The sequence below is a fragment of the Clupea harengus genome, chromosome 10 (genome assembly GCF_900700415.2).
Source record: "Clupea harengus chromosome 10, Ch_v2.0.2, whole genome shotgun sequence".
Taxonomy (NCBI): Eukaryota; Metazoa; Chordata; class Actinopteri; order Clupeiformes; family Clupeidae; genus Clupea; species Clupea harengus.
Genome location: NC_045161.1, coordinates 24576940 through 24596646, shown reverse-complemented (window position 1 = coordinate 24596646; position 19707 = coordinate 24576940). Strand labels below are relative to the sequence as shown.

At 45.7% G+C, this 19707-nt stretch overlaps 1 protein-coding gene across 1 annotated transcript in view; it reads left to right on the top strand.

Annotated features, from left to right (window-relative positions):
- The window catches only part of oca2 (oculocutaneous albinism II), an 80496-nt gene that overhangs the window by 4088 nt on the left and 56701 nt on the right, over positions 1-19707 (top strand). Inside the window, exons 2-11 of the mRNA XM_031574519.2 lie at positions 639-906; positions 7560-7655; positions 9557-9754; positions 10659-10716; positions 11011-11083; positions 11592-11749; positions 12087-12169; positions 13165-13318; positions 18417-18488; positions 19210-19275. Coding sequence (XP_031430379.1) covers positions 677-906; positions 7560-7655; positions 9557-9754; positions 10659-10716; positions 11011-11083; positions 11592-11749; positions 12087-12169; positions 13165-13318; positions 18417-18488; positions 19210-19275 — 1188 coding nt within the window. The 5' untranslated portion in view covers positions 639-676. The remainder of the gene's footprint in view (positions 1-638; positions 907-7559; positions 7656-9556; positions 9755-10658; positions 10717-11010; positions 11084-11591; positions 11750-12086; positions 12170-13164; positions 13319-18416; positions 18489-19209; positions 19276-19707) is intronic.

Sequence of the window (19707 nt, the reverse complement as noted above, 5' to 3'; positions counted from 1 at the left end):
TTGTGGAGTTACAGCAGATTATGGATGCTATGTTATATTAAGCAGTATAAACTCTATTAATTGAAAGCAATGGGTAAGATGACCCAGTTTTCTGTGATGCTTATCCACAGGCACACTGAAGACACCCTTCTAGAAAGCAGTTTATGGATCTGTGGTTGACCATAGCCAAATGTTTTCTGGCATTAGCTTTTGTGTGGAATATCAGGGTACGTTAGCGCTGTAGGAGAACGTCTGTGGTTTCCACAACATGGGATGTTCTTTTTCCTGTGTCTTACGGTCCTACGGCCATCTTATTCCTACAGCCACACTTGAATGAACTCTGTGCATACTTTTAAATACTTTGATTAGTTATCAAGAAGCTAAACTGATTTGATTCGAATTCAAAAGAGCATACTAGCTAACTAAATAGTAGAAGTTTGATAGTTTGAACTTTTCAGTGCTACTATGGGTGGTACTACTGTGGGTGTTGTACTGTATGTCGCTCTGGACAAAAACGATTGCTAAATACCTGACCTTTACTACTTTACTTCATATTATTTCTGGGTGGCAACAGAGTTTGTGCGATTAAGGCTAGCACAGCCAAGCTAGCAGTATGGGCGGATGAGACACTGATCATTTGACTGCTCCATCTCATTCAGACCCACAGCCTCCTCTTGGGCCAATCGTCTGGCTTAAGATGTATCTGGAGAACAAGCCCAACCTGGAGACCGAGATGTCTCAAGTCGGAGCTCAGGGTCAGCAGGGACGTGTCGGGCACAGGAAGTCTGAGGCCATGGTGGAGAACTTTGACGAGCTGCGTCTGTTGGAGGGCTTCTCTGACCGTAGGGAGACCCAGAAGCTTCTGCAAGCAGCGGCAATGCCATCGGGGCACTGTGCCATCTACGCCAATGCCCATCAGGAGGAAAGGTAAGTGAGCTGTCTCAACACCGTTACGGGGATTTATGCACAGACTGTCCACTGTTAACAAAGTCCTTCAGATACAATGTCCCTTTGTGCAGCTTCTTATGCATGTGAAATCAGCTATCTACCACTGTCCTCACCTGAAGAGCTCACTTCGGCTCTAGGTTTCTTCCCATTTAAAGTGAGTTTTACCTTGGCACCAATTCCAGGGGGTTCAGGCCTTGTAAACTGGCCAATGACAATTGATGATGATGTTATGTAAATTAATAAAACTGAGTAAAATTGAAATTTGGTAGCCGATAATTTCAATCTGTTTTACAGCCAAAGCGAACTGATGGCCACATTGGTACATTGGGGCTGTGTTGGTGTTGGGCCTAGGGAAGCCTTTAGGCTGGATGTTTGGGAGTTGCTGGGTCCCTATCGTTAGGGCTTTAAAGCATAAAAAAGCTGTTCACGAACACCTCAAAGAGGATTTGGCCTCACGTGTGACTTCACGTTTCCGAGGGTCGTACTAGTGGAAAGGAATGTGTGGGTGAGTGTGTGTGTATATATATGCACATGTGTCCATGTGCATGTGCATGTGCGTGGGTGTGTGTGCGTGCGCGTGTGCTTGTGTGAGTGTGTGTGTGTGTGTGTGTGTGTGTGTGTGCATGTACATATGGATAAGAGGGAAAAATTGGAATGTTTTGGATTAGAGGCTCTGTTATTCATGTTATTTACCAACAGTTGTCTTCATTTCTGGGTCATGGGTCATTATTCATAGTTTTCAGTCACGTGACTACAATAGGTAGCTGACGGGCAAAAAGAACAGCGAAACAGCGTTAAACAGTGGACAACTTCGAGCAGTGCCGCCTACTCAACTACGATCGCCATCAACAACAGACCATACCACTATAGCCAGACAGAGATATTTAGAAAGAAATAAAATGTTTGATCCATGTACTGCACCCACTGACATTTTTATTTCTTTAACCTCGACGAAGTCCCTGCCAGAGCTCCAGTGTGGAGATATTTACATCTATCTAATAGAAAATCCGTCCCCCTACACATCTCAAAAACTGAAAGCCTACAAAAGCACAGATAGTTATTTAATTTTCAGAAGTGGATGGGTTCACAACGCTGTCGTCTGGAAGGTGAAAACAAAAAACATCTTCATAATCAGAGCAAAGATGAGTGCCATTTAATAGCTAGCTACCAGCTAGCGAGATACCTGCTGTTAGCTACGAGCTACCTGTTGTTAGCTGCGAGCTACCTGCTGTTAGCTACGAACTACCTGCTGTTAGCTACGAGCTACCTGCTGTTAGCTAGCAGCCTTTAGCCTACCCAACGCTGTTCTTTATCATTTGACACAATTTTCTGGTTTAAACAAGTACGAACACCTCGTCTGGCGAATGACAACTTAAATTATCTTCCCATATATTTTCTACTGGATTGTAGTTGTAGTATTACCAGTTGGATGACAAAATACACTAGCCTAGCCTACTTGCTTAGGTACTTGTCGCAATCTTAGAGAAGAAACCGGGTAATCCAATTTGAATTGTGTTGATGCTTTGTTTCTTGACTTTATTACTTGATCTATTCCCGTTTTAGGTAGTTATTCTGATAAATGAGGCGACCAGAACAGGGTGACTGCTTTTATTGCCAGCCCCAAAAGTATGGCTGCTTTACTGTGTGTCCGAGAAAAATTGACCCAGAAGACGTCTACAATCCACTGGCAGCAACGTGGGCGGGTTTTAAATGCGATAAAAACAAAATCCGGGCTTGTCTCCTAGCCGATTTGAACAGCCAACCGAGCAACAACTGTCTAGCATTTTACTACCTAAGTCAGACAATGTTAAAGCGGAGACATTAAATGATATTGAATGAAAGGTGGTCGGTTCCTGTATAAACTCCAGTGTTAGACTAGCCTGACGATGTCATACTCATAATTCTAGTCAGAATATGAGTCTGAGACCGCTCCGTTGGGCTGTGATTAAGGGGCGTGTTTCAACCGAACTAGGAAAAAAAAGGCCTCTTCGCTCAATTGGATAGGCCTACAACCAATCAGAGCAACGTAGTATGACCATAACGTAGACCATGGGGCCAGCTGATACATTAAACTTTTACCGGATCCCGTAGGAAGGACGGCAAAAACATATTTTCGATCGACAAATGCCTTGATCGCGTTTCTCTGTTCCTCTTTCAAAATGAATGTGCTGTCAATGTCTTCTAAAACAGACTCGAATTTCCACATTTCAGCTCTCCAACGGCAGCCATGTTTGTTGAAAACGAATTCACCCCAAAAGCTCTTTGGTGACGTGGTTGATTACGTTAGGGTTGATCATCTGTCCATCATCGTATAAAGCCCGCCCTGACAATTTGATTGGTCTATATCTCCTCACAGATTTTTGTGAGGAGATAATTTCTCCCCAACGGAGCGACACCAGACCGAACTTCCCGACCAAATAATTTGTGGGCGTGGCTAAATTCGTCTGGCATCCAGGCTAGTGTTAGACAGGTGTGGAATGTGTTTTTTGCCCTTCAGCTGGTCATTCTGACGTCACGTGAAAACCATGAATTGCTCGTAGCTTGACTATTCTCTCCCTTGTACGTCGCTTTGGACAAAAGCGTCTGCTAAATGACTAAATGTAAATGTAAATGAATGAAAAGAGGGTTTGGAATAAAAATGCCCCTGAATAGTGTGAGTGTGTGTGTGTGTGTGTGAGTGTGAGTGTGTGTGTGTCGTTACCTGTGTAAAATGTGTCTATTCCTTTCTGTATTTTTGGGAAAGAGAGAGACGGATGAATGATTCTCTCCCTCTCTCTGTTTTTCTCACTCTTTCTTTCTTTCTCTCTCTCTCTCTCTCTGTGGGTGTGTGTGTGTACAGTTGTGTGTGGGAGTCTATGCGTGGTCCTAATCTCAGGCCTATGGTTGTGACGACGCCACAAAGCTTAGAAGGGTGGAATTTTGCGGCTGAACGGCAAACAGGCACGTGATGAAATCAGAATCAGTCATGAATGAAAAACATGATCCTCTCTCCTTACCCCCTGGGAAGATTCCTCTCTCTCTTACTCCAGCCCTCGGATAGTCTCTCCCAGCCGCTGCCTACACTCATTCCCCTCTATATCTCTACTGGCTGGAATCGTCTGGATGTTTCTGCGGCTTCTGGCCAGCTCCCTATTGTCGGCTAGTATTCCACTGCCGATGTGCGGCATGCCTCTGCCTTAGCGTTGTTGAACATCGTCCAACTAAGTCTCAAGACGTCCTCCAGGCATTAGCCTCACATCTGGACTGCATTCGTAAGAGAAGGGGAAGGCCCTCTCTCCATTGTTATAGCAGCGAATACGGCAAATGGCCTCTCAGTTGTACCAACAGTCTTGAGGGGGGATTACAGTCCCTTAAACACCCTGTCTAATCCCCTTTCTTGCCCCAAATGCTTCGTCGGGCCCAGGAAGCTGTGTGTTACGGCATTGTGTTTATACTATGTGCCACCCTGAGAGCTGTCTGCCACACTGAATTTAGGCCGAGATTCACTGATGTAACAATTAGAGGACAAAGGGCAGATTTTGAGGTTATCTGTTAATGGTTCATTAATTGTTGGGCTGAGGAGGACAGAGAATGTTATAACACTTTTGTATTACTCATCAACTTTTCTACAATGTTTTGATGGTAGGAGGCACCATCTATGAAGTGTGAAGATAAGAAATACTTTGGTGTGGAGAAAAAAACTTACTTAAAGAACCTACATGATGACACACACACACACACACACACACACACCTCGGCTGGCCGGTTGAGTTATTCCAGCTTTCATTTGTTCCGGCTGTTAGCGGAGGTTCTGCAAACCTGAGGATCAGCAGATTAGCCAAGAGCTACTCCGCTAATTAGCTGCCTCTGTGTTTAGAGTAATTCCACCCTTAGTTGTGTCCACAGACTGCAGCCAAGTCATAATCTAGTGCACGTCTCCTGACATCAGCTCAGACCCACTCCGCTGCTCTCTCCGAGCTGTCGAGTACTCCATCCAGTTTTCGCTGAAGAGCTAATGTAATTTGCAGTTTGAACTTTATTGGTTCGGTTCATGTAAATAAAGATGTCTGTGACTGTGGAGGTTAGGGAGATGAACTTTCTCCGCTTCCGCTCTCACCTAATTACAGCTCTGAGTGCCTCTGCCAGGATGGGTTGATGCGGGCACCTTTGATTCTGAGGGAAATTACATTATAGTTTCATTGTGATTTTTTCTGAGTTTTGTCATGCTATTTGATTGGTGAATATAATGATACTATCCCAAAAGATATCAAAGACCAATTTATGATTTTTTTCTTCTGTGGGGAAAATCGTTACTTACAATATTAGAAGCTGTGGAAGAAACTGACAGTTCTGATCTGACAGACTCAGCATGACTGTAGAAGAGTTATGTATTGACTAGCCTACGGAAAAATGGATGGCCAGACGAGAACTGCAGTCGATTAGCTGCCTAAGACAATAACTTGTGTATGGGCTTCTGAAAGCTCATTTCAAGTTGGGCGTTGCTCCACATAATGGGCTGTTCATTATCTTTTATGGGTATCTCTGCTAGCGGCGCTTAGGCAACCGAGTCTAAGTTTGGACCTGCGCATGTACTTACAAAGCAACCGAGTCTAAGTTTGGACCTGCACAGTACTTACAAAGCAACCAAGTCTGAGTTTGGACCTGTACAGTACTTACAAAGCAACCAAGTCTGAGTTTGGACCTGCACAGTACTTACAAAGCAAATGAGTCTGAATGTCTGTGGGGCTTCTGTCTCTTTCGGTACTATGGCACATGTCTTTTTCTATTACCCTCAGAAAATCACTTGGTAACTAACTGATTGCCAATTGTGTCTTTAACAATGAGCACCATATGATGGCGAGTTATTCAGTCGGTTCTCTTCCCTATTCAGGTAAAATGAGCAGTTTTAATGGCCTGTCAGAAAAGATGACTCATTTTTTTTTTTTTACGTTTATTAGAAGGTCATAAAATTAAGCACTAATTGATTGTGATGCATAAAGTGGGTATGTTCTGGTCCGGCATGAGCCGTAATTCTAAGGCCGAAGAGGCATCATTAGAGAAACTGTAAAGCGCTCATTAACTTGTTAGCGGTTTGCACCATCAGCCTTTTTGAACATTTTCCCCAGCAGAACAAAAGCTTAACCTCAGCAGTAAGCAGTAAGGCTTTCTTGAGGCTGCTTCTTTTAAAGACGCAGTGGGGGGAGAGCCAGGAGCCGGGCGTGTACCTCCTCAGTGAGCTCTCCGTAAGTCTCTAGAGACGCTGGTGCTCCTCGGCAGAGAACAGCTGAGTCTGGACGGAGATGGGGCCCAGGCTCTGGCTGCTGCTGTCTTGGAGAGCAAAACGCACTCGCCAATTTTACACACTACTGAAAGGATGTTCAGGCCTACAGTCCCGTGGTGTGTTAAGCCTTCTATTCAGTCCCCCCATATCGCATGCATCACCTCTTGTGTGGATCAGGCTGAATTTAATTTATTTTCAGAGTCAGGGACCGGAGGATAACATGCTTAATACGTGCATTAAAAAAAGCACGAACAGTCCATGTATGCACTATAATCATGCTGACATGATGGAGCTCAGCGTGAGTCCGCCATGTCTTGTTGTGGGAACATCACTGCTTCCTGTACAGCACCTGTGTTGGGCTGCTGCTGCTGCTGCTGCTGCTGCTGCTGCTGCTGCTGTTTTATTTTCTGAGTGCCTTATTGTCTGCATTTGTAATCCCCGGGTCAGACTTTCATTTCATCAGTGCGTGGTGCGGAGGACAGGAATAGCTCAAGAGAGTCAGAGCGCTGCTCTCTGCCGCTTCTGCTGCTACGGAGACGGGAGCGGAGATATGGGAACAGGCGTGCTACATCTGTACACCTGGGGGCATGTCAAGAGTGTCTGTCCAAACAGAAAGCGCTCTAATGATTCCCGAGGGAGAGTCGTGTCACCAGCCGCTCCTCTACCTCCACGGCACCCCTCCTTCCCCTGACCTCCCCTCCCCTCCCCTCCGCCGCCAGCCTCCATGAGGCCAACAGGCAGGCGAGGCGAGGTGGATGAATGCACAAGTACAGGCATCGGTCCTTTTACATTTTGTTTGCATGTTGATTTCAGAATGGATGTGCCGGATGGCGTAGGGTACTGGTGTCGGCATTCCAAATGCAGAGTGCAGGGTGACTGTATCCTGTGGGGTAGTGAAATCAGAGTGCTGTTAGGAGAGGAGACTCTCACTCACACACCGGCGTCTTGGGGTGAGGGGGATACTGGGCAGGCTTTTCTTTGGCTCTGCTCAATTAGGTTTGAATGAGTCAGGGGCAGAAGGCACCTCTTCCCCTTAATGGCAGCAGATGCAATAATGGATCTTGTGTGGTTTCACTGAATCCATGCTCCTTCAGGGCTCGATACATTCCACAGTCAGTTGACTCTTGGGGGCTGTTGTTTTTACAGGTAAATCCACGTAGGAGGTGGATGAGAAGAAGCAAATAATGCTAAATAAGAGTGAAAAATAAGCCAGAAACTACAGCCTATGTTCAAGAGCATTGCTTGGTGGAGCAATATGAAGAAGGACAGGCATTCGTCGACTAAAACCTCAACCTTCAGTTGTCACAAAAGGAATCAAGGCCTTTGTGACCTGATCTCATTGGTTCTGTTTTTGTTTTTTTCACCCTTTCAGTCAGAACTACAGCGTTGTCAACTTCCTTAGAGGAAAGACGAACCAGGCCAACCACACAGAGAGGTCTCCACTGCTGAAGTTCTCTCAGGACGATAGGTATGTTATGCTCATTAGTCTCTATGCACACTTTGTAGGAGTGGTTGAATCTAACATTAATGAATGACAAACCTTTTCTCTAACATGTAGTATGCGACATAGCGGACATGAACAATAATTTTATATGAATTCCCCGGTGAAATGTTTTCCTATTTGTCAAGGTTAATCAAATTCAGGTCAAGACTGGGCTTTTTCATCCACCACAGAATAACACGGAATTAAAATACTAAAAGGTTACACTTTGGAGTTGTTTCTGACCTTGAAATAACGGGAATTCATGAAATAATGCACATTTAATTTGTATACTGGACTGGCAGTCCTACACCAAAAAAAAAAAAGAATTTCACAGGACATTTTGTGGAAGTGACTGAGTTCCTCCATAATAAGAACCCCAGGTCCTCAACCTCTCTTAAAAAGTCCCCTTCACATGTTTTCTCCTGTTTTCAAAAAAAGAGCGAGAGAGAAAAAAAAAATGCTGGAAGGCTTTTAACTGAGTACAGACAAGCAGAGCATAGCCAGACTTGCATGTTTTAACATTCAGTAATGGGAAAAGACTGACCTTCACTCCAGTGGAGGTTCTGTCTCTCCATTGGAGCAGAGGATAATGTGTTTTAGTGGGAAAGTAGAGGGCTCTGTTTAACGCAGGCTATAAGAGGACTCCATCTCCTGGCGACCTTTAATTAAACCAAACACACCTTTGCATCAGGGTCAAGAGCTCATCCACACCGACCGCTGTAGGCTCATCCTGTTACTGTCTTTGAGTGTGGCCTCGCACTAGATGTGTGAAGAATCTAAATATGCATAAAAAACACACACACACACACAGAGAGAGCCTCTGGATGACATCATCAGCCTCAGTCCAGAGGAATGTAGTTTTAGGAGCGGGAATACTGTGCTGTACCCTCAAACTCAAACATTGAGAGGAGTCCTGCTTCTTAGAAAAGAAGAAACTTGTCTTTGCTTTTAGAACAGAGATACTAACCTTATTCTCTGTGTTAATTAAAAGCATTATCCAATGCAGCCATGTTCAAATGCTCAGTGGGGTCTGTCTGCTGAGGCCACGTTCACCCATGTCCTCAGGTACCTTGCAAGTCTTTTTTTAAATGTAAGAATGTTCGACCTCTAAATGGCAGAATGGAATTATATGCTGGTATTATGCAATGTCAACACAATCTGACAGGGGGGTCAGAAGGATTTTTTGGGGCTCACAGGTATGTGGATTGAGTCTTTGGTGTAATCCTGTACTTTATCATGTTGGCATTATTACTTCCTGTTACAGCCACGGAGAAGGAGAACTACTGGGCGTTTGGTGTGGCATCATGTTTATCAGTCTTGGCTTGGCACTGAGAAGGGGGGATGTTGCTGTGTTTTCTCTAAGGAACTTGATGTTGGGTGTTTGTTGTGGTTACCTTTTTTTTTGTATCCGAGTAAAACTAAAATAAATAGCCATAACAAGCTGACATAATTAAAAGAATGTTTTAACATCTCATTTTGTTAGGATGAGAAGCATGAAAAGAAATTAATTTAGTTTAATCTTGAACCGCTAAGCTTGTTATGTGGACTGAACGCTCTTTATTACCCAATTAACATTTTTTGTCTGCCTGCAGCACTGATGTCTGTTCGTATTGAAGTGTTTAAGCCAATATTATATATCTCAAATGTTACAATGTATAGTTATATAGTTCTATCATATATCCTAATATCTAATCATGTGTGCCATACGTGATGTGATCCGTCCTCATGACCTATGTCTTCCACGTTTCCACTGATGGCTTATTTGGGGCGTATTTGCCAACAATGGCCCCCGAGTACCAGTGCAAAATACCACCACCCCCCTGTTATCTGCCCGTGACATTTACCCGTGATGAGGAGCGTGACGTGTCCTGTCTGGTTGTCTGCAGCATCTCCTACATGACCGTGCGCGACCCCGGCTTCCCCAGCGGCGGGGAGTCATCACTGGACGGCAGCTCCACCGAGGCAGAGAGGAAGGCCCGCCTGGCCGACGAGGCGTCCGCTGGCCTCACCCGCTCTTGGTCCTCAGAGAAGAGCGACCTGCTGGACAACATCCACCTCAGCTTCAAGCTGTCCAGCAACATCCGGTACCCGCCAGCGCCTCTCAGCTTCACTGTCTGCTTCAGAGTCTGATGGGATGGGATGTGTCCACACTTGTCTCGGTCGACTGAGATAGTGAGAAAGTGTGGGTGTGTGTGCGTGCGTGTGTGTGTGTGTGTGTGTGTGTGTGTGTGTGCGTGTGCGTGTGCGTGTGCTTGTGCGTGTGCGAGTGTGTGTGTGTGAGTGAGAGAGAGTGAAAGTGGGAAAGTGTGAAAGATAGAGGCAGAAGGGAAAGACAGTCTAGAGAGATAAAGAAGGCTAGACAGAGAGAGAGAGAAGGAGAGAGAGAAAGAGAGAGAGAGAGTAAGTGAGGGAGAGAGAAGAAGATTAAGAGATAAAAGGGGGAATGAGAGAGAGGAAGGGAAGATAGGAAGAGAGAAACAAAGAATACACAGTCTAAAAAAAAAAAAACGTTTTTAATTGCAGCATATTCTCAATAGCGCCTGGTATAAATCTGACTGGAGCTGCTTGTGTGTGAGAGAGAGAGAGAGAGCACACACATGGAGCAGTGTGTGTGTGTGTGTGAAGATGTTTGTGCTTGGAAATGGTGTTTGACAAGGCCATTTTGGAAAGTCACACTGCGAGCGTGGAAGAGAGGCAGGCAGTGTGTCATATGTGACAGTAACATTTTGGCACATGATTAATGTACCACAGGACAATGGCTGCAAGAGTAACTTTTGCTGCGCATTTTTAATGTCACTTGCTTCTTGTTTACTTTAATTGTCATTAAGACCGTGGTCATACATTTTGCTGTCATTGGTAATGACTGGATGGTTCCTGATCTGTACATAAATTATGTTTTCCTCCTTTTCTCCAACATGCTGATACCATATATGTGGAAATCCCGATACATAACCTTCCAGAATGACAAATTCAGTCTCTCTTTCACAGAAACGGCTTGAGTGCTGCAAAAACCTTCATTATCTTCGTCATTGTTGTCTTGAGTTCAGTAAGTCCTTCCTCCTAATACTGTACTTTTGAAATAGAGTACAGTATCTTGAATTTGAGATATCTGTTTATATATGTATATATATATCTGTATATCACACAAGGCTGCATACAGTCACAACATATACACAAAGCTTATGCATATCAAGTCGAAATAAAGATATTAATTATCTGCTCATAAAGCTGCTGTATATGAAGACAAAATGAAGACAATGCTTAAAATGAAATTTGAAATCCTGCGTGGGTTGGCTGTGCATGACTCTCCAGATCTCTTCTCTTCTCCTTGTGTTTGCAGCTGTTGTTCAGCATGTATCCAGATCATGACACCCCCTGGGGAATGCTGGCCGTTTCATCCACCGAGAGCTTCTGTATCCTTGGTCTAATTCCTAGCGGTCTTATTCAGCATAAAACAAGTGCTAGAAAGGGAGCACTGCCAACACTACAGCACAGGTGCTTGAAGGAGGCAATGTCCCAGTTAACTAGAGTCTGAATCGGGCTCAATCTGGCCATGATCTGGCGCAATCGGGCTCAATCTGGCCATGATCTGGCATAGAACCAGAAGGGCTGCCCCTGTCCTAGAGGCAGATGCTGCTTGGGGTTGTGTCATCATGTTTATCCAATGCAAAATTCATCTAATATCACCACATACATTGTATTATTCTGAGATACGTGTGCTTAGCACCTATTTGAATTATTTTACGCCAGGTAATCACATTTTAAAACACACGCAGTCACTTTTAAAAGATTTGCCAGCCATCCATCACCCTCGTAAAACTTTCCCCCTAAAAAAAGACACCTAAATGGAGGACAGATGATTAGTACAAAACTGCACCAAAGCGCCTGAAGTTGTTTTGCTTAAGCTTTGGCTTCTAACAGCTATGAACCTGACGGATTTCCGTGGCAACGCCCAGCTGAAGCTGCAGGTGGCAGGGCCCTTCCTGGGGGGGTCTGTAGATATCCCCGCCGAGGAATCCATCCTCATTCAAGTGTCACAGATAGAGGAGGCGGGATCTCGCAGGAGGCGTGGTCAGCAGGTCAGTGACCTTTTGGACATAACACCAACTGACCACAAACTGTCACCCGCACAAAACCACATTTAGTGTTCCCTGGTCTACATTGTTTCACACAGATGACTGTATTGAGCGTATGTAGAAATACATTGCCAGCAGTGGTGATGTCTGCATTGGATGCTATTTGGATGCTAATTGGATGGTAATATTTGGTGAAAACTGTACAGATTATGTAATTGGAACAGAATGTGAACTTTTCTCCAGTTCTAACCTGACTGTGTGCAATTTGAAGTAAGTGAATCTCCCCAGCAAGATGGAGCCCCCATTGCTTTCCATTCAATCAGCCCAAACTCTCCCACAGGTCCTCTATAATTGGAGCATCCCTCTGCACTCTGAGCGGAGCGATCAGATCGTTCGGACCAGAACATTTGAGATGCTGAGCAGGTACGTCCCCCCCGATCTGCTCCGATCGCACTGGGCAAAGCGCTATGGAGTGTATTAAAAGGAAACGCTTTGATGTCTCTGTCTCTTTCCCTTCTCTGTGGGTCCAGCAGACATTAACTGCCACGGGCCAACTGCTCCGTCTTACCGCAGATATAAACTTAATGAGTTATGATGGGAGTTTTTTTTTTTTTTTTTTAATGGGGAATCTTATTACTCTCATCACACTGTCATCTTAACACCCAGAGAAATGAAGGGGAATAATGTTTCCCATTCCATTAAAGTTCGCAGGCTTCCGCTGTTTAACGGACCTGACTGAGTTATTCTAATTCCGATGCCCGTTGGAGGCCTGGCATGAACCGGAACATTCTGTCGGTTAGTTTGGTGTCCTGGGGAGCGGTGTGAGGGGGATGCCGGCGGTCAGAGGTTCGTTGGGAGAAAGCTGTCATGCCTAATCCCCATCCACACTTCTGGGAATATTCCTAACACCCTCTCATGTGGAAAAGCTCAGTGCAGATGGAATGGTGCCAGTTAAGACTACAGACTGACCTCTATGTGGGGAGGAGGAGGTGCTGGGGAGGAGGTGGTGTTGGGAAGGAGGAGGCGCTGGGTGTTGATCCGCATCCACATCTCTCCTGATTTACTGCAACTGACAGATGAGTGTCTCCTGCTTTAAATAGCGTGGGTGGGCTCAGGTCCCCGGCCGATATTAAAAGATGTAAATCAGAGCTCCGCCCGTAATGACTGAGGGGCCACAGCGCTCCGGCCCTCTGTCCCCAGGCCAATATCCGCTGGCACTGGAGTGGAGCAGAAATGTGATTACAGGCTCACTCCCTCTGTTTTTCATTCATTCCTTCCTTCTTTCTTTCTTTCTTTCTTTTTCTCTCGTTCTTTTTCTTTTCCCTTTCGTCATTGATTGTTTTTCTTTCTTTCTTTTTCTTTTTTGTTTGTTTGTTTGTTTATTTTTCTTTCTATCTTCATGTTCCTTTCTCTCCCAGCTCCCCTGTCCTCATCACAGTGCAGGCATCTCTGCTGGACACCCAGGTGGTGCCCCTCTCCATGACTCACCAGTACCTCTACGCTACCGTGGAAACGCAGGTGCTCATCGCTGGCGTCATCCTGGCTGGGGTCTACGTACTCATCATCTTCGAGGTAAGGTGCCCCCCCCCCCCCTCTTTCCAACATCCTTCACCCAGTATCACAGACCACAGCTGTTTGTTCTTCACGGTGTTGTGACCTAGCCCTGTGTTTACAGATGTGTGTGTTATTTACTCACAGAAAGGACTCATCTGAGCCTGTGCTATTTGCGGAGCGCTATTATTTATCTCTTCCGCCCACGTGTTTGTATTCTCACAGCGGAGTTGTGTGGGTTTACACTAACGGCCACGCCATTGGCCAATGATAAACCGGGGCTATTTATAACCCCAGATCTCAATGGGTAAAAGTTCCCTCTTCACGCAGTTGAGCTGATTCCTTGGGTTGAAGCCGCCTCTATTCGTCTGGCTTTAGAGGAAACGAGGCGTTATTGACATATTGGATGAAACTGCAAGCTAAGCTGAGCCCTCTAAACACCAAGAGGCACCTTCACTAAGCACAGAGAACTGAGTGAGAATCACTTTTAGGAGAATCACTTTAAGTGCCGCTGTCAGATGCTCTCTGTTTGAATGCCAGATGTCCTCTGCATTCATGTCAGCGTAAAATAGCAGATGAATTTGGGGTTCACACAGTGGGGAAAAAAAGTCTGGTTCTAAATGCTTAGAGGCACTGTCTCCTCTTCACCACTAGAGGTCAGAGGAGAGACTCCCGCTCCCCTCAACTCTGTGCAGAGGCTTTGCCTGCATGCTTCTCAGCGGCACAGCCATGGTCAGTCAGACACGTCCTTCCTGCCTAAGACGCGGCCGCGCTCTCAAGAGCTTTCTGTGTCACGGCGATGCATTACCACCGAGCTGAGAATGATGAAAAGGTCTTGTGCTGAACCGGAAGGTTGAGTTCCAAACCAATACTAATTTCTTTCTTTTTGTTATTTTCACCCCTCCTCTCTCCATCCCTCTCTCCCCATGTGTAGCTCCACGGGGTATAATTCAGTGCCCCTTCCATTTAGCTGCCCAGAGCTGAATTTCATGTAATTATATTAAAAGCCCAGGTGTGTCCTTCTCCATCAAAGGTCTGAGAATATTTTTTTTTTTTTCAGTGCAAAGAGACAGCCTGACACAAAGAAGAATTTCAGTGTAGCCCAGGCTGTTAGGCTACATCAAGAAAGGAACAGAGGGATAATCAATCCTTCAATATTCTTTCCAGAAATGGAGAAATAGCTGTCCTGCATTGGAAAATTAAAGAAAGGACCAACTGTGAATGGAAGTATACAAACAGACCGCCTAGTCTTACAGACAGTACTGTAAGACTGTGCTACAAACAACATCTTCCTGAAGCTTTTAATTGCAGGCTTGCCTAATTAGCGGTACATCCTTTGTGACTGCGGAAGAGTAGATCCTCTTTTCAAGGATGTATACCCCTGGTGGATGCTCAAGTGAAAAGGAAAACCTTGAGATTTTCTTTTCGCAGTTTTGGAACGGCCTCTTTATTTGCTACTTTTCAAAAAGCTCCTGTGTGACAACAATGTACTATTATCTGACGCCTGGAGAACCCAGAACCATGGGGTACTCCTCGTTCTAATTATTCCTGTTTGTTCTTCGGGGAAAACGTGAGATGTGGTACAGTCCCGTAGATCATAATTAGGCCATTGTAAAGGAACATGGAGGCTGACGGGCTGAAAGTTTTCACATGCTCTAGTTTTGGTGCACAAAACTCTCTCTGTGTCAAATTGGAAAGAACAATGGAAGTCTTTACCTTTTCTCTTTTCAATGTACACACACACATACCTACACACACACACACACACACACACACACACACACACACTCACACTCACACTGACACAGACATAACTACACACACACACACATACACATACATATCACGTGGATACACATTTGTTCTCTCTATCTATCTGTCTACCATTGTCTTTGTGCCCGGATGAGACCGAACTAGAATGATAGCATTGCACTCACAGTCCTTTTATCTACATGTAAGTGTTGAACAGGATACAATGAACAGGACGTGAATACATAGTTACAGTTAAATACCGGAATTTTTATTCCTGGTCAGACATCATGCTCTTTCCCTGCCCGATGGGATTGATTTTCTGTTTAAGACCCTGACTCCACTAATTGCCCTCTTGCCTTAATCCTGCAGCTTTGCCCCGTCTTTTTTTCATGTCTTCCTAAGCAAGCATCTCCTTTGGGCTCCGGAGGCCTCCTTGGCATAGCGGTCAGGCGAAGCCTCCAACCCCTCCACCCCAAAAACGCTACCCCCTTGCAGAGTGCAGTCGGTGACCTAGTTCTTCACTTCTTTTATTTATTTATTTTTTTGTTTCCATGAAATAAAGATGGCGGGGAAGCACCGGGGCTTGCAGGCGTGTTTCTCCACCGCGTTCAATGTTTCATGAGTCCTGCATCATACATGACCGTAGGATGATGTGCTTTCTCCTCGGGCCGCCCCAGCGGAGCGGGTTTAGCGAAACTCACCCGGGGTACTGTGCATGGAAACTACCCGCTCCCTGCTTTCAAATATTTCAAAGGAAATAACAAGCATCAGGCCTCCCTACCTCTTAAATGTGTCAGATCATATAATCTACTCTGGAACAGTGGCTTAGCGTTTCTCCCCACTGCGCTGTTCTCTCATCCTAAGGATGATTGGGTTGGTTTGGGAGAGCGGTCCATCTGTTCCAGTGCTAATGCTGTTTAAGGGACGGGTTATCAGGGCTCGCAGGTGCTAATGAGTGCTAAGGGAGTGTTAGACCAGCTCTCAGAGTGAGCAGCTCTTTTTCTCTCGTCCCGGTGTGAGAACGTCTGACACGCACTTGTCTGCCGCGGTGCACAGTGTTCTTTAAATTGACTCTTCTGAATGTCATAAATAGGTTCACTGCCATTTGCAATTCAAATGGCCAGAGGACCTATCCATTAAACATGCGGCAGCGGAGTGAGTCGGTTTGGCCACAGGACAGGCACCAGCGGGGGACAACCTGTGATCGTGGCCGTGCCGGCCAGAACTCTTGGCGCCCGTGGGCCCAGGCTGGCCCAGGTTCACATGATCTCACACCAAACGGCCTCTGTGCCATGCAGACGGTCCAAACTCTTATTCAGATATGTGCTTATATACCCACAGGGCGCTTTTGGCTCGAGATAATATTGTGTGTGCCCCCCCTGGAATGTGTGCACCCAGACATCTGGTTGTGAGATTGTGATTGTAAGACTTTGCCATTTTCTAGAAAAGGCATTTGAAAAAAAAAGAAAAGACCATTTGAATTGTGACAGAGACAGAGTAGAATATAGTAGAATCTATTTCTATGCAAAGGGCTCTTTTGCAATAAAATTGGTATAAAATTGGTATCATCACATATAAACTAGAGTGTTTATTCAAGAATACAATTTTAACACACAAAGAAATCCTAAATAGACTACAACCTAAGCCCCGTTGTGCTTTAATGAATTGTGTTTTGAACATGGCTCTGTGAAGGACCCGGGGCAGGACGGATGTACCTCACAATCACAGTATTACCCAAATTGTTACCTTCACTGGCGGGAAATGACAGGGAGACTCAGATGAGTGGTGCCTCAGGAGGGTTACATTCGTTTTCTAGCGGCCCATTCGCAGCAACACCACCTCCCTCTCCTCTCCTCTCCTCTCTCCTTGTCTCTCCTCTCCTCCCCTTTCAAGCACCTCTCTGTGATTGCCGTATCTGGTAATGAGCCCGTGCCTCTATCACCTACTTCTAAATAAAGCAGAAAGGTGTGTCCCCCCCCCCCGACTCCAGGAGATGGCAATAGTGTTGGCAGAGGTGGCTGCCGACGCCGTGTCTGCCTGACAGTGCTGTCCCGGGTCAACGCGTTTCATCAGAGGGAACATGTGCGCATGCTGAGCCCCCGGGGGTGCTCTGTTCCTCCGACACTTTGTCTCGGAGAGGTGGGTGACGATAGCGAGCAGAACCCCAAACTTTCTGGAACAATGAGATCGGCTCTGCGAGGAGGCGCCCGCACCGCTAGCTGCTAATTATGGTGATTTCACTCCACAATGGGGCTCGCTCCTAATCATATCTTTGAAAGAAGCAGGTTTTTTGCTCAGCCCAGGACATTTTTTTGTTTTGTTTTGTTTCAATTCTTTATTTCTTTTTCTTTTTTTTCTGTCTTTTTTTCTCTTTTTTGATGAAGGCTGTCATTTCTCCCTGGGGAAGCGCACGCTCTGACTCAGCCATAGAACCACTTACAGTAAAAGGGCCTCTCAAGTCCCCAGCAAAGACTGCATCACACAGACTCCTCTGTGGCTTCCTCTGAGTCTGTGAATCAGTGCACCTTGTCAGTGGAACACAATAGTTGCAGCGACGTGATGTGAGGTGGTGTACGACTGGCAGGCAAAGTCCTCTGTGAGTGGATGGTATAGAGATACTGTATGTGTCTGAACTCCATTTCCCTCCCTGTGCATAATTCATCAAGCTTTCCAGTACCTAAACTGGTGGAGCGTAGCGCTCGCGATTGCTAGGGTTAAGGGTCAAATTGCCTTGGAGCGCCAGTGCTGATATGCACTACAAGCCTTCAGGGCACCACAAGGTTCTTTAGATAAAAACATCTGCTGCAGGTGAAAGAGTAAACATTGGGCCAGAAGGTTTTTTTCCAAGTTCTGCATCAAGGGAGGCCTTGTGTTGTCTGGTTGTGTTGGTATTCATTTGGAGAACTAAGTAAAGAGTAAGAGTGTGAGTGGTACCTGTCTATGTAGGAGGGGGATGTCACCATGTTGTCAGTCAGTGAGTTAACCCTTGTGGTACTGTAGTAAGCATAAACACAAAGGTAATGTACATGTAATGCAGTCATTTAAAAGAGTACGTTGTCGATCTTTTCCAGTGTTGGTAACAGTGTTGTTAAAATATCATGCATTTCAATGGATAGTACCTGCCTCATTGAGTGGTGTCACCCACAACTACGTTGTCGGCCAGCAAATTCACCCTGAAAACAAAAGCTATTTAGGCTGCTGGATGCACTCCAGATATGTTTCCATAGACTGCCGTTGTATTCGCAGTAGTTAACGCACATGTAAGGCAGTAGTTGTTCCAGCAGTGGGTTTATCTTCTCCGCTGATGGTAACAGTGCTGTTCTCTTTCTCCAGTGATGGTAACAGTGCTGCTGTTCTCTTTCTTCAGATCGTCCATCGGACTCTGGCGGCCATGCTGGGATCCCTGTCTGCCCTGGCGGCCCTGGCCTTCATTGGAAATGTAAGGCTCCCGCTCCTCTCCCGCTCCTCTGTTTCTCGCCGATAATGACTCCACTCTTTATTGCAAGCGATGAGCTCCAGAGACTTATCAATTAGCCATGGGAGCCAAGATAGCCATTATGTCTCAATAGTTAGGAGTGCATGAAAGAGAGTGAGAGAGAGAAAGGCATTTATGCTTCATCATTAAGGCCGTGGAGAGCAGGCTTATTTTACTTGACTGCCTGGAGAATGCGATTAAGCACACACAAGATGGAGAGAGAGTGTGTGTGTGTGTGTGTGTGTGTGTGTGTGTGTGTGTGTGTGTGTGTGTGTTGGTTGAGGGTGGGGGGTTGAGGTGACACAATCAGTTCAACAGCGTTGGTCACATCGCATTTAATGCAAGGATAAACAATAAAAAAGATTTGAAACAACAACAACTTCTTTCCTCCAGTGCACTTGAGCCAGAGGAAATGTTCCATGATTAATGATTAATCTCGAGCACAGCAGAATGTTTTAGCTGAACCGGTGGCCAGTCAGACATTTGAAACTCACTGACACCCTTAAGGAAGCTAATAGACCATTAAACTAAGAACAAGACTGGTATGAGTAATGAGCGAAACTTCAGTCCCTGCTGCACTATCTGGTGGGTTCAGAGCAAGTTGGCTGGTAATGACTTGGAGACTATCAGGACGGAGTGATATTTACTGGTGGTCTCGCTCTCTGCTTCTCTCTCTGGCCCCCAGAGGCCCAGTCTGTCGACGGTGGTGGAGTGGATCGACTACGAGACCCTGGCTCTGTTGTTCGGGATGGTGAGTGAAATCTCTCTTTCTGGTGCGCTTTCTACGACAAATATATGCTTTCCTGTGAAGTGCGCTGTCAGGGCCTCAACATCCTCAACATCGCCTACATGAAACGAATCTCATTCGCTTTCAAAGAAAAAAATAAGTGAGAAAAAAAGGTCTGCGATATTGTTTTACTCGTGTGTGCCCCCCCCCCCCCCCCCCCCCGATGCCGAAATGCAACAAGCACACACCGCTCCACCAAAGCCCCATCCTCTCATGTCTTACTGCAAGAGACGATCTCTTCAAGGTCCTGATGTGTTCAAAGCCTGTCTCCATGGCAACGCGCCCGTCCAATCACTCCTGATGCAAAGTGGCGATGACTACATGCTAAAAGTAGTTACGAGAGAGAAATGAAAGCCAAGCGGAGCAGAATGAAAGCCAACGCTTCGCGTTCAACAA